This window comes from Numenius arquata, chromosome 7, assembly GCF_964106895.1.
Source record: "Numenius arquata chromosome 7, bNumArq3.hap1.1, whole genome shotgun sequence".
Classification (NCBI taxonomy): domain Eukaryota; kingdom Metazoa; phylum Chordata; class Aves; order Charadriiformes; family Scolopacidae; genus Numenius; species Numenius arquata.
In genome coordinates this window covers 21,780,095-21,793,415 of record NC_133582.1, presented here as the reverse complement: position 1 = coordinate 21,793,415, position 13,321 = coordinate 21,780,095, and the positions used below count along the sequence as shown (strand labels likewise).

Sequence of the window (13,321 nt, the reverse complement as noted above, 5' to 3'; positions counted from 1 at the left end):
ATTTGAACAGATCTGTTCTCCATGGCTGTCTGAACTTTGACTTTAATATGCTTCTTCCTTGACTGTAGTCTTCTCCACCTCTTGCAACTCTATCTTTTTTGTATTTTGTTATCCACTGACATCCTAAAACTGCTCTGCAGTGTGCATTGATTCTCTGTGAATCTCTCTCTCAGGTCTTGACTTTTTTGCTCAGCTCACAGAGCTGAGCATTTCCCCATTCACCTGAGAAGGACTTCCCCTTCTGTTAGTCCTCCCAGTTGTGCCCCTGATATGGCAGGATAACCTCTCAGGAAGACGCTGCAGTTAGACAAGAAATGTAGAAACTAAGCTCAGAGGCTTACTTAGTTATTAGTAAGGCTTCATATTAATTGCTCCAGAATAGGATGTCTCTGCTTTCTGACAAGATCACAGCACCTTTGTGAGAAGCCTGTATCAAAATCCCTCTCTCAGTGGAAGATGTCTTAATGCATATTATGTTATGATCTCAGACGGTATACTTTGTACCACCTTGAAGATCATTGTATCACAAAAAAACTTTGAACAGCATTGTATCTGAATATGATTTTCCAGGCTATATTGTCCTAGAAATCAGTACGTGTATCTTGAGGTAAGAGAGTATTTATCATGGAAGAATCAACAGAATAACTGTTCTGATCTGTTAAAGGATCATAATGGGCTCTGAAATATCCCCTTCCCGTGACAGGAGTATACTGGCTATTCTTTGCCATCTTGCTGGTATTTGTAATATTAAATGAGGTAAGAAAGAAACATCTAAAATCTCTGTAATATCTTCAGAGGATCTTTTAGGAAAAAAAGTTATTTTCTCTCAATCACTGTTTGAATTCTCTAATTACAGATTTTGCAGAATGCAGTAAAGTGAGTTGCTGTGAAATATGTTTAACTTCCTCCAAAACTCCTGCGGAGGCTAAATTGGCACTGAAAAATAAATCTGTATCTATCTTTGTTGCTGTATCAAATGTACACTATCTGACTATCTGAAGAAGAATTTCTAGTCTATACCTCAGTTCATTAATATAACATTAGGGAACATAACCAAGAGCATCTAAATTACTAAAGCAAATACAAATTTTGACAAAGCTTCCTTGATGTATAGAAGTGTATAAATCTTGTACAAATCAATCTGCCTCTGTACAGTCTGTCAATGGCTTCCTTCTCTTCTGTACACAGATTGTTCTATAAAAAACTTTTTTTGTACTGTAAAATCAATTACCCTTAAAAAAATCCTTCTAGTGAAAGACAGTGATTCAAGATGCAATAGCAATCTTTCAAAAGTGCAGCATTTTGAAGTTTTCTCCACATTTAGAACATTTTTAGTAATATCAACATGATTTGTGAATGAAAATTCATTTTCTGATAAATTTTAATCCAAGAGAGACTAAAAAGAAGTAAGAAAAAGATTTCTGTCAGAAATATCATAATGCAATGGACTAGGTTGTAATCTAGTTTATTAGCAGAAACATTTTGGTAGCTTTATACAGGGTACTGTATACACAGTATAAAAAGAAAGGGTTTTCTGAGAAATACAGGCCCTACATCTCCGTGAGTCTATAGTGAAGACAGTAAAACCTTTGAAATAATATGCACAAAAAGTGAGTTATTTAGTGATTACATTAGGCATTTATGCAACAAACTCTAATGATTTAGCTATAATGAAAAAGCCTAAATCTTCACTGTTTCAGAAAGCTCTTGACATTTTACTAAATGACATGGGGCTCTTCTGTACTACTTTTGTTCTAGCATAAGGCAGAAAAAATTAAACAGACATTGGGAAAAAAGCTTACTAGAATGTAGAAAAAATATGTATAAATATATGTATTTTGATTAAACATATTACTATGTTTTCTCATTATTATTAATAATAATCCACATTACAATATTAGATTATGCATTTAAAAATAAATAATCACCAAAAATCCAACCAATAGAAAAAAACCAAATAACTCTGAAGATTATTTTAACCTTTAAAAATTATTTTTAACTGTTACAGAAGAGCAAGAATCTTTTGTGTATGTTGGAGCTACGAATGGAAAATACTTACTTGGATTAAGATTTTCTGGGTTTTCAAAGGCAGAAATTCCATGTTTCTTTCACAAGAAAAGGGAAACCCTTGCAGAAGAGGTTCTGCGTAACCTGGTCATCCTGTTTTCCTAAACCTGAGACAAACCTTGCCAAAAAGTGTGCCCCATAAAAAGTATCATCAAAACCCTTCCCACCACTGGTAACACAGTTGATGCTGCTGTTGATTCATGTCACCTAATAGGAGTGTCAGTCAAAAGGAAGAAGGCGGCTAATCCTGCTGCCTTAGCTGTGTTACTTTGACTCTAGCTAGGGAAGGTTGTACCACAAGTCAGTGTTCCCCTGGGAATTTAATTCTTCATCATAAGCATATTTGCATCATATTTGCCATTGACCATTGTCCGATGGATTTTCTGTTGCTGGTCTTTTCATGGAAGTTGGCACATCCTCTCTTTTTCCCTTTAGCATGCATACTCTTGTTTCATTACACTTCTATTTGCACTCCTTTGCTCCCCACTGTGTTGTTTAGTGAGGGCAACATATGGCCCCATGCTATTAACGAACAGTTTTGGTGTTGAATTCAACAGAGCCATGAAAAAGGAGCCTATAATCACTGCAGGAGGAAGTGAGGAACACTTATGTGGGTCACATGAAAGCACTAGGAATTTCAAGCATGATATTGCTATTACATACTTTCTGCAGACCTCAAAGATATCTCCATAAGCAATCTTCAAAGGTGCCAAGTAGTGTTTCAGATGGGGATTTGAAAACAGTGAAGCAGTTTCAAAATGCAAAATCAGGCTGGAGAGATTGCCTAGGACTTTAGGGTGTACTATATCTCCAGTGACCTTTGTGCCCCATTAGTCTTTCACGTGCTCAAAATGAGAACAAATTATATGGCATTATTCTTCTGAAGTGAAATGGTGCAGTTTAGACAGAGCTTTGCAAAAAAATGCACTTAATTTTGGCCTAAGCACTCACCTGTAAGTTAGAGAGAGTATGTGAGTGTGGTAGTGTACATGCACACACGCATTTATGTCTTTGTGTTTGAAAAGAAGCAATTCAAAGAACTTTAGATTGTCATGGTTTGGACAAATCAGGAGATAGATTAATACAATTTAGGTTTCTTTGATCTTTCTTGACTTGTCAGTAGTTTGACTGAGAAAAGATAGAATTATTTCTCATAGAGAAAATAACTGGACCAACAAGGACACTCTTACCCCAGAAAGGGATTTGTTTCATAGAGAGAGCTGAGGTAAATTTGTACCTGAAATGTAGATTTAATTTTAAAAGTATGATTTTCCATGGGATCCTAAACTAAGCAGAAATATTTTCTTGATTTTTTTTTTTTTAATTTATCCAAAATGTTGGTAACACTAAGGTGTCCTTAGTGTGTGAAGGTGTGTGAAATTGTTTAGAACCAAAAGTGCGACTGACCAGTCATTGTCAGTCTCCACCCTAAGCAAGATGCAAAGGGGAAAGAAATGTCATCAAAAACCGAAAGGTAATGAGTTATTTTAATATTTTAAAAGATATCCAGGTCCCACTGAAATCCACGGCAAAACTTTCATTGAGTTCCTGCTGAACTCAAGGAAAGGATTTCAGTCACCAATTAAAAGAAAGGAAGAACAACCATAACGTCTTCAAAACTAATAAGGAAATACAATTTTAAAAATACAATTGGGGTTTTTTTGAATGTTTTTTTTTTAAATTATGCTTGTGACAGCTTAAGGTGTACAGAAATGCCCGCAGAAAAAAATGGAATGAAATTTTACCTGGAATGAAGTTATTGCATTCAGTCTGAATTATAGTTTCTCATGAAAAGCTGAATTAGTGTTTGTTTTGTTCTGTTTTGTATGTAGGTGAGTATATACGTATCTCTGCTGCTCCTCATTTCTGCCAGAACCAGCAGAATCAGTAGGCAAGAAAAGTTGTTGTAGTATTTCACAAAGCCAGGCAATATCCCAAGTCTCTCACAAGGCCTTTTCTCCTGAGATTTCCTGACAACAGGGTTTTGGATAAATGCAGATAAGCCTTGTATAAGTATCTGAACTTTAGAAGGCTTATCTGAACCACATCATCTCCAAACTTCTTGCATTCAGTCCCACTAGTTAGTGTTTGTTATATGCATGCCTCTCCACAAGAAGGTACCGGTGGCTATATTTTGCTGCCCTCCTTACCTCAGTTTCTCAGAGGGGATGGGATGAGCTGACAGTTCCTTCCAGAGTCAGTGTTTCCATGAGCACATGGAGCGCCTGGAGCAGTACAGAGAAGAAACTCTTAGAGCACCTTCCTTTTCCAGTTCCCGGGCAGCATTCCCAAGACACTATGCCCAGTAACTCACATGCATCCCTAAATTTAGATTCCACTCAACACTGGCACAGTAGCACAATGGTCTTACCAGGTCTGTTTTCAAGTGCTGCATTGTCAGCATGTTTCTGTTATCTCCCCTCCCCCTATTATCCAAGAATTAGTTGACGTCCCACAAGGATAATACAATGACATTGTCAAAGCTGGTAAAGACAATTTAGATTGAAACACTGCTTTTTTGGTCGTTGTTGAATCTTACTTGGATTCCCACTGGTGTCCTCGGTTCCTCACCCCTTTTTCAGAAAGAAATAATTCCATCTCAGCTGTTTCTTTGTTTAGGGCTGTTCTCTTTGCTCGGTCACTCCTCAAGAAAACTATTCTATGCTCTTCTTTTATTTTCCACAGGAAAAAATTTTTACCTGAATTTCTCATTCAGTAGCACATAACTACTTTAATCCGTATTTCACATGCTCACTGGATTCCTCCTTATACTACATAAAGCTCCACTTCTGTGTAGGGTCTACAGAAGAAACTTGACTAAATGCAAAGTCCATTGCCGTCTTGTTGACTGATTCTATCTTTACTCTTCCATCTGTATATCACCATATTTCATTCATTTAAAAGCATGGCAGGCTGTTGAAGGTGAGGTATTTTTGTACGCATATCATAGAATCATAGAATGGTTTGGGTTGGAAGAGACCTTAAAGATCATTGTGTTCCAACCCACATATCTCTTACACCCTGTACGTAAAATGTGGTTCAGAACTAGTGCTCCTGGGAAAACAATAGCATTAATTACATTATCAAGAAATAGTAACAATAACAATAGATTTTTTAATAGTTGGTTGCACTTGAATTCCATCTTGTAGTCAACCCTGAATCATCAAAAACATCTTGTGTTTCCTTGTGTAGCCCACTTCTTGCCCATATTATGATCCCTCTTTATGCAGCTGATCATGGACATTTGTAGTCCTGTTATGGTTCCTAGCTAAAAAATACAAGCACTTTCAATTAACAGACAGGGTTCATATTTTGCAGTGCAGAAGATCTGTGTAAGTTCCTATTTAATTATTTTTTCTGCCTCTAAACTCAGCTGTATATATATCTGGAAAAAACCCACTGCCTTTACTGCTTCACAAATGACAGTTTTTTCTGGTGTTAAATATACACTTAATATGCAACAATCTAAATGTGAGCTACTCAAATTCAGAGGAAAGAAATTTATTCAAGAAATGGGGTTGCTTCCTTATATTGGAAATAGCTCTTTCCATAATATCCATTTACCAAGTCCATCATTCTCATTTACATAAACTTTTGTCAGTTGTAGCTGTGAGGGACATCAGTGGGGCCAGCTGCAGCTGAGATGTGAATAGAAGCACTGTGACTGTTTTTCTCAGACTTGATCAAGTGTGCACACCTTGCATTGGGCAGCTCTAATGGGAAATAGGGGCCACATTCCTTTAATACCTCTATGTAATCTTCCTCTAGAAAATTCATAATGAATATAGATGTCTCTAGGCTCCCTGGACACTCTGAATATTGCAGCTTGAGAGCTCGATGGAAGAAAATTATGTCAGCAGAATTAATTGGTGCAATGACTTAGCAATAAAAGCTCTGCAACCAGGGATGTAGTTTCCTTGTGCTTTACATTATTTGCAGTTGTCCTGCAGTGCAGCAGTCCTGCTACTACCTGTACATCCTCCATACAAAGCTCCACTTCTCAAAGATCCATGTCTCAGCACATGGCTCTCAAGACACATATGGCTCAAAACCTTGCTATGAAACTTGGAGCAGATTTCATGTGGCTTCGCTGGGCCTCAGAAGAATGCAAAATGCTACAGTTTCAAAGGCAGAAATGATCTCTGATTAAAGAGGATCCTGTTGGTTGAAAGGACCTTGGGCTTAACAAATTATCCCTGTGCATCACCTAGCACCAGAAGTATAAGGAAGCAAAAAAATTAATCTAACTGGAAGAGAAGAGCTCCATCAGAACTGAGGCACTCAGAAAAAAATGGAAATCACAGAAGTACCATCAGCACTTCAGTCTCGAGTTACTAGGAGTAAAGAATAGTGGAAAGAAGGAAGACAGTCAGAAGGAAGCTTTTTTCTGAGAGTAACTGATAGACTTGATATGTTTAACAGTTTCAGTTAAATCAGACAAAATAAGCAAACAAACTGTATTTTAGAAATGAGAAGAGATGTACATCACATTTGGAAATAAGAAAATGACAAGTCATAGGTGGCACAGGAAAGTGGAGCTGTGGAACAGCTTGTGTGGAATCTGAGGCTGAAGAGTCTTCTGTTTTGAGGAGGCAGCCATGGTCCATAGCATGAGTCTCTGGAACAGTACGTCAAAGAGAGAGAGACTCCTGGGAACCCTAGAGATAGACAACAAGAATACTAAAATATACAAGAAATTGAAGCTCCAAACAAGCTTGTGGAGGATGAGCACTACTCTGGTGCTCTACACGTGCTTAAGAAACCTGAGTATCATAAACCACGCTCACGACAAAAAGGAATTTGTAGCTTGAAGTCCAGTACACTCAGGGTTTCAGTGGGGAGAATTAAGCACAAAACACTGGGAGAAACATTCTGTTAAACATATGCAAGGATTTTCTGCTTCATTTTGTCAAGACAATAGCAACAGAAACACATTGAACAAACCTGTTTAAAACAAGAAAGAAGTGGAACACATCAAGACGTTAAACACTATTGTCAGAAAATCAGCAGAAGTACAGTTTGGGGAGACCCTGAATATTGGTAAATACATTGCCTCCATGACAGAAGAAATAACTTTATTTATGAAACCACCATGGACAGAGTGTGGAATTCATGTACTTTATGAAAATAGCAATTTTTCTATCAAACTTACACATATTTTGTTTTGGTTTAGGAAGTATACTGTGCAATATTTCAATTATTTTTTTTCATTCCTTGTTTGTATATATTTTTTCATGCAGAAGAAAAGTCTGTTGTGCTATCTAGAGAAGTGAAAAGTAAGTTTATCCAGTTTTCTTTTATCTTCATGTTATTTTATGCAAGGGATAACATCATATTTGCTTCTTGGATCTTCTGGCTTCAGAAAATACTCTACCTTAAATATTTTTCAAGTAAAGAACAGACTCTTGCTTCAAGGCTTATGGTCCTGTGTTTGTGCCATTTTGTATGGTAATAAAACTTGGTTTCTTATCCACATTCATAACAGTAAACATCACAAGAAGGAAACTATAGTTCCCCTAACTACATCAACAGACAAAGCCAGGCAGCACAAACAGAAGGTAACAAAATTGGCGTTTTGTGGATGAGCAGTTAAAAATATCATTTAGATTAGCTATCCTTGTACTCTTTTATTCTTCCCCATCAAAATGGGGATTCGTTTCCCAAAGGAAAAATAAGAATTATAGCTTCCTCATTTCCTCTACCGAACTCTCAATTTTCTAATTAATAACATTCATGGAATAAGTAATTAAATTGTTGTAGCTTTTTGTAAAATAAGAAAAAAAAATCCTTATTTCCACTGTTGTCCAATTAATTGACAAAATAGAGGCAGATGCTTTTTTAAAAGAACAAGATGATGCTTTAGCTGCAATTCTCCATGAATAACAGAAGTCCTGTAACGACAGTTTCAAAGGTTCAATTCATAAAAAGTGTTATAGAGATATATTATAAATGCAGGCTTTTCATGACATTCTTCACTTATTCCCAAGTACCACTTGCAAGTTTTGCTGCCATTCAGTCAGATTTTATAAAAGAAGCAGAACAGGTGCATGGCTACTGAATCACCACAATAAACCCTTAGTTATACCAGGTTAATGGGCATAATTTCTTGAATTAGTACTTATTTAAGTAATTATGTGGTGTACATAGTGGTTCCAGTTCTCTCCTTAGCGCCACATTTACTCTCTCAGTATTAAGCTGTATTTCTGAGCTGCTGATAGTAAATTCCTGCATAAGTGACCAGCTTATCAAATCTAGAACCCACTGCAGTTAGTCAAGGATTATATATAAAAGCAGTCAGCTGAACTTCCATTTCATTTCTTTAGAGAGAAAAGAGGAAAAGAAAAAGGCTGATGTAAAGAGGGCTACAACTGAAACTAAGAAGAAAGGTATGGTTTGGGAATGTTTCTTCTTGGCCTAATTCAGCTTTTACTCCCACTCCTGGCTCAAATCTCATTGCTTTTTGTTTGGGTAATCCTATACTTCTGGCTCTGTATTGATCTTCTCTTAGTTGCTTAGTCACTATTTGCATGTTACTGCTTCTTCGGTATCTGATGTCTGATGTGTTCGGTGTCTGGTATTTTCTTAACTCTTTTTCTGACAAATAAAAAGTCCTGTTTGGTGGCCATCTATGGGCTTGTTAAACAGTTTAATGGAGTCTCTATATATAGCAGGACATAGTGATACTGCCATACACAAAACTCATGGGAGATATCACTTGGTTCAGGGTACACCACTTTCTGAAGGTGGGGTGGGTAGATTGATTGATTGATTGATTGATTGATCAATTTATTTATTTATTTATTTTGTAGAATCACAACCAAAACTTGCAGTGACAAAACTGCAAAGCCTTGCTATCCATCTAAATAACCTTTTGGATCATTCATTCCCAGGAAGCATCTAAAATCCACTAAAGTCTTGCTTTCACGGGAAAATATTTATGTCATTCATTATTTTTTAATGATCTCATTGCTACTGGAGCTTAAGCTAAAAGGTACCACATTCATGCACTGATGATTTTTGCCTAGCCTTTGATGAATTATTAAGGGTCCAAATCATCCATAGTTGATGCATACTGATTAATTTTCATTTTCAGCTGATTGCTCTGTGGCTAGTTGGGTGCAAGGGCTATAAAGGAATAATCTGAACTAAACTCCCAAATAAGTCACATTTTTTTCAGCATGTGCCTACCAGGACTTGGCTGACTGCATATTTGAGTATATGATTCAGAGTTCTAGCATATCAAATTACTTTTTTTAATTAAATCATAGAAAAAGAAGGAAAAAAAGAGAAAGCTCATGAGAAGACAGCTGTCCCTGAAATTAAAAAAGCAGGTAAGAAATTGAAGTCTGTCTTTCTCTGCAGTAGATATCTGACTATTTAGTGTAAGCGCTTCCAGGTTTTACGCATTTGAGATAGGGGTATATGGAATTCATTATCACTTAAGAATCAGAGAGAGAGACATCACAATATAGTTATATATATGTGTGCATAATGTGTTTACACTATATTATGCATTTATAGTAATTTATGAATATTATTATATATGCATACATGTATTTTTACAAAATCATTAGAAACTGCTTTTTCTTATGCACTAAATCAATCAAGAGCATAAGTAGTTTCAAAGGGTGCGTGGTATGGAAAGACTGAATGGAGTGCATCAATTTTTGCATAAATTATTTCACAAGTTCAGCTCATTTTAAGTAATAAATAGAAGCATCAACTTATCAAACCACTTAATGTAGTAGAAAATAGATATCTTTCTGAGGCTTTATCCACACCCAGAAAGTAATTATTTTAAAAGTTACAAATAAAGTAAGTGAATGTCCTGAACCTCATTAATTGTGGGTTATGCTAATTAGCATAAAAAGATAATTTTTCCAATAAGATTAAAAATTAACATTTGTGTCTTGTCTACACTAAAATTGTTGTAACTTTTCTTTCCCGTTATTTCAGTAAATTTGCAAGTATGTTTAATGTACAAATGCAAACACATCTCCAGTAAGTGAGACAGTCTGTGAATGTCTCGTTAAAATCAAGGAGAAACAAAATGGTCAGTCTAATGGTTTGGTAATCATCTTAATTCCTAGAAACATTAGTTCTACTTGGTGCTTTGTTGGACAGTTTCTATATAACATTCTACAAGCCATCGAGTACTCAGATGAACCTTTCTGTAGACTAGAGTAATGCCTAAAACCATGGAGAAATGTTTAAAATAGGATTGAAAGATTCTGGGCTATAGTTACTATGTCATCAAGGCAAGCCTTGTGCTCTTTTATCTAATTATTCAAATCTGTTGAATTTTATCAAAAGCAGAAAGGTTATATATCCCATTGTTTACTAACATTGTGGATTAATTATGCAAATTTCAGTAAGCATCTGGCTGCTTTGCCATTGAGTTTAACGTGGTCTACATAAGCTTTCCTATTCAGGTGTTTATGCACAGGAAGAAAAATGTTAATTTATGTTTGGTACAATACAAAAATGCACAGAATGACACAGAATACCTTGGAGTACTATCCTGGTAGCCCTGTATTTAGATATGCTCCAGTCTTTTATAGTAGGGAGTGGCAGTCTGGCGAAGGGATGAGTTGAAAGGGAATACTCTTCTCCAAGTTAAATTGCATATTTAAATGTATAAACAGATTTAAAAAGAAAATAAGCTGACAATTCATATATCTTTTCTAATTCTGTTCTGGCTCTAAGCTTGTATTTCACTTGAGAATACAGAATTGTAAAAGATTACATTTTATGGCAAAGCTGCAGCATAAAGTTATTAATATGTTCATCTTCACAAGCTGTTGCTAAATCCAGTGACTCATCCTACCAATGCTAGAAAGACACAAATTAGACAAACCAAGACATCCGCACATTTCTGTCCCTTTTATTAGCTCCATAGGTTGCTGCATTTTGAAGAGTTTACTAGCCTTTGTGTTAAGAGGACGGTAATCCGTAATGTATTCTAGCTACACATGTTGCTGTTCTTCCTCATTCAGTTTGCTCTTTGAATGCATGTGTACTTTCTAGCTTTGATTGGCAGCACCTATTGTTATCCCTAAAAGGTTTTAAGCCTGAAATAATTGCCACATTTGACCAACAGAATAGTAGTGCATAGCCCAGTTTAGAAACGAGGCACCTCAATGTCTGATAGTATTTACATGCTTTGGGCAGACACAGCAAATGAACCTCAGAGCGCTTGAATCAGCAGCATCGATAAGCATCCACAAGCAAGAGTATAGGAACAGCCTCCAATTTTCTTGCCTTTTCCCATTAAAAAGCTAGGCAGAGGCCACTGCATTAAAAATAAATTCCTCACCCTGCTTTTCAAATCCTGGTGTTACCTCTGGATGCCTCTGATTTTGTCTTGTTTTGCTTCCCCCGACCTTTGCAATCCCTGAAGCCGAGGTGTGTGCGGGGCATGCTGCCTCCTCACCACCACCCGCACTCGTCCCTATGCCAGCACGCAGGTACTTCTTGTCAGGGGCTGGCTGCCTGGCACCCCAGTCCCACCTCTGCTCCTCTCCCTCACGTACCTCCTCCCAGAAGACTTGCCTCTGACAGGAGGCCCATTAACCAGGCTTTCCCCACAGAAGAAAGTTGGTGTGTACAGGCTGTCAGGCACAACAGAGAGAAGGAGGAGGAGATGCTCCATAAGCACTGGGTGACAAAAACATCTCTAGTATAATGCTCTGAGAGCAGCACTTCCCTCTATTCCTCTCCACCTCTCTAACACGGAATGCTTGTGATTGCAAACACTGAATATTTTTTGCTGATTAATATTTTAGATTAGCTCTTACATCCAGGAGACAATTTTATCTCTAGGGTTAACAGAATGGAGTTTTTTATTGTTCTCCATTAACTGCATCCCTGTGATGTATTTGTATATTTGCATGCCAGCTCACTCTTTCTTCCTTCCTTGCTCCTTTCATTCCTCTCTCTCTTTCTGCTGCTGCAGAGGAGCAAGAGTCTTCTATGTGAAATGTTCTCAGTCTTTAGCACAGAGTGAACTGAATGATTCTTAATTAGCTTTTAAAAATGCATTGTAGATAAAACCACATTAATCCTCTGACCTTCAGCTCATACAAAAACATTGTGTTAATTGTCCTGAAAAATAGATAATTCTATTGTTACAAATTCAGAGGTCTTGCTTAAACAAACATAATTGTCAGACAGAAGGGTCTGATACAGCCACACTTCAAAACATTTTACAAAAATCTATCCAGCGCTACTCTGGGTGAAAAAGGAGCTGCATCTCCAAATCTCCATGAAGGCGCTTGCTGATCCCCAGCAGAGACAAGCCTTTGCCAGACTCTCCCAAAACTCCCGGTGGCTGGGACGCATCGGCCCGGAGTGCTCCAGCCTGCAATCTGTCTGAGAAAGGGGACCCTCTTTGTTAAAGATTTAGCACCTAGCCCTACATGAAAATGAAAATGCAGAGATTGGTGTTTTCAGGTACTCATAGTTTGCTTGCAGAGTGTTTCCTGATGGTCTTTTTCCCAGAATCTCAGTAGTCTGGAGCTTCTCTGCTCCTTCTTGTATCAACTTTCCTAAAAATTCATGATGTTTATATGCTGCCTTTCTCTGTAAGTCTGATTGCTGCAAACTCCTTTCCCACTTTGCTTTGGTTCTCACAACAAATAACATAGGTAATAAATGGCTTGTAAAGCAATGAAAATGTCAGCCTGGATCATCACACCATTTCCTAACTAAAACTTTGCTCAGCTGTCATTGATGATCTTGCCTTCCTGTTATTGCTGCATAATTTCAAATAACGGTAATAAAAATACCTAAGTCTTGTGCAGCATTTTTTGATAGTAAATCTTAGAACCACTTTAGAAGGATAGTCAGTGCCTTTTCCTCCACTTTCCACACACAGAAATTCAGGTATAGACATGTCACCCAGGCCAGTTGTCCGTGGCCCTTATATATCTCCAAACTCCAAACCAACGTTAGCTGGATTAAAGATGCCAAACTCTTACATGCTTTCATTATTTCCCACTGAGGCCATTTCCTCTTGACCTGTCGCTTGTTACTTGGGAGAAGAGACCTACCACCACCTCGCTACAACCTCCTTTCAGGGAGTTGTAGAGAGTAACAAGGTCTCCCCTCAGCCTCCTTTTCTCCAGGCTGAACAACCCCAGTTCCCTCAGCCGCTCCTCATAAGGCTTGTGCTTCAGACCCCTCACCAGCTTCGTTGCCCTTCTCTGGACACGCTCCAGCACCTCAGTGTCTTTCTTGTAGTGAGGGGCCCAAA

General features: G+C 37.5%; 1 protein-coding gene across 1 annotated transcript in view; it reads left to right on the top strand.

Annotated features, from left to right (window-relative positions):
• TRDN (triadin) overlaps positions 1–13,321 on the top strand; it is a 217,612-nt gene that overhangs the window by 98,369 nt on the left and 105,922 nt on the right. The window contains exons 14-15 of the mRNA XM_074151019.1: positions 8,391–8,453; positions 9,336–9,398. Of these exons, the coding sequence (XP_074007120.1) occupies positions 8,391–8,453; positions 9,336–9,398 (126 nt within the window). The remainder of the gene's footprint in view (positions 1–8,390; positions 8,454–9,335; positions 9,399–13,321) is intronic.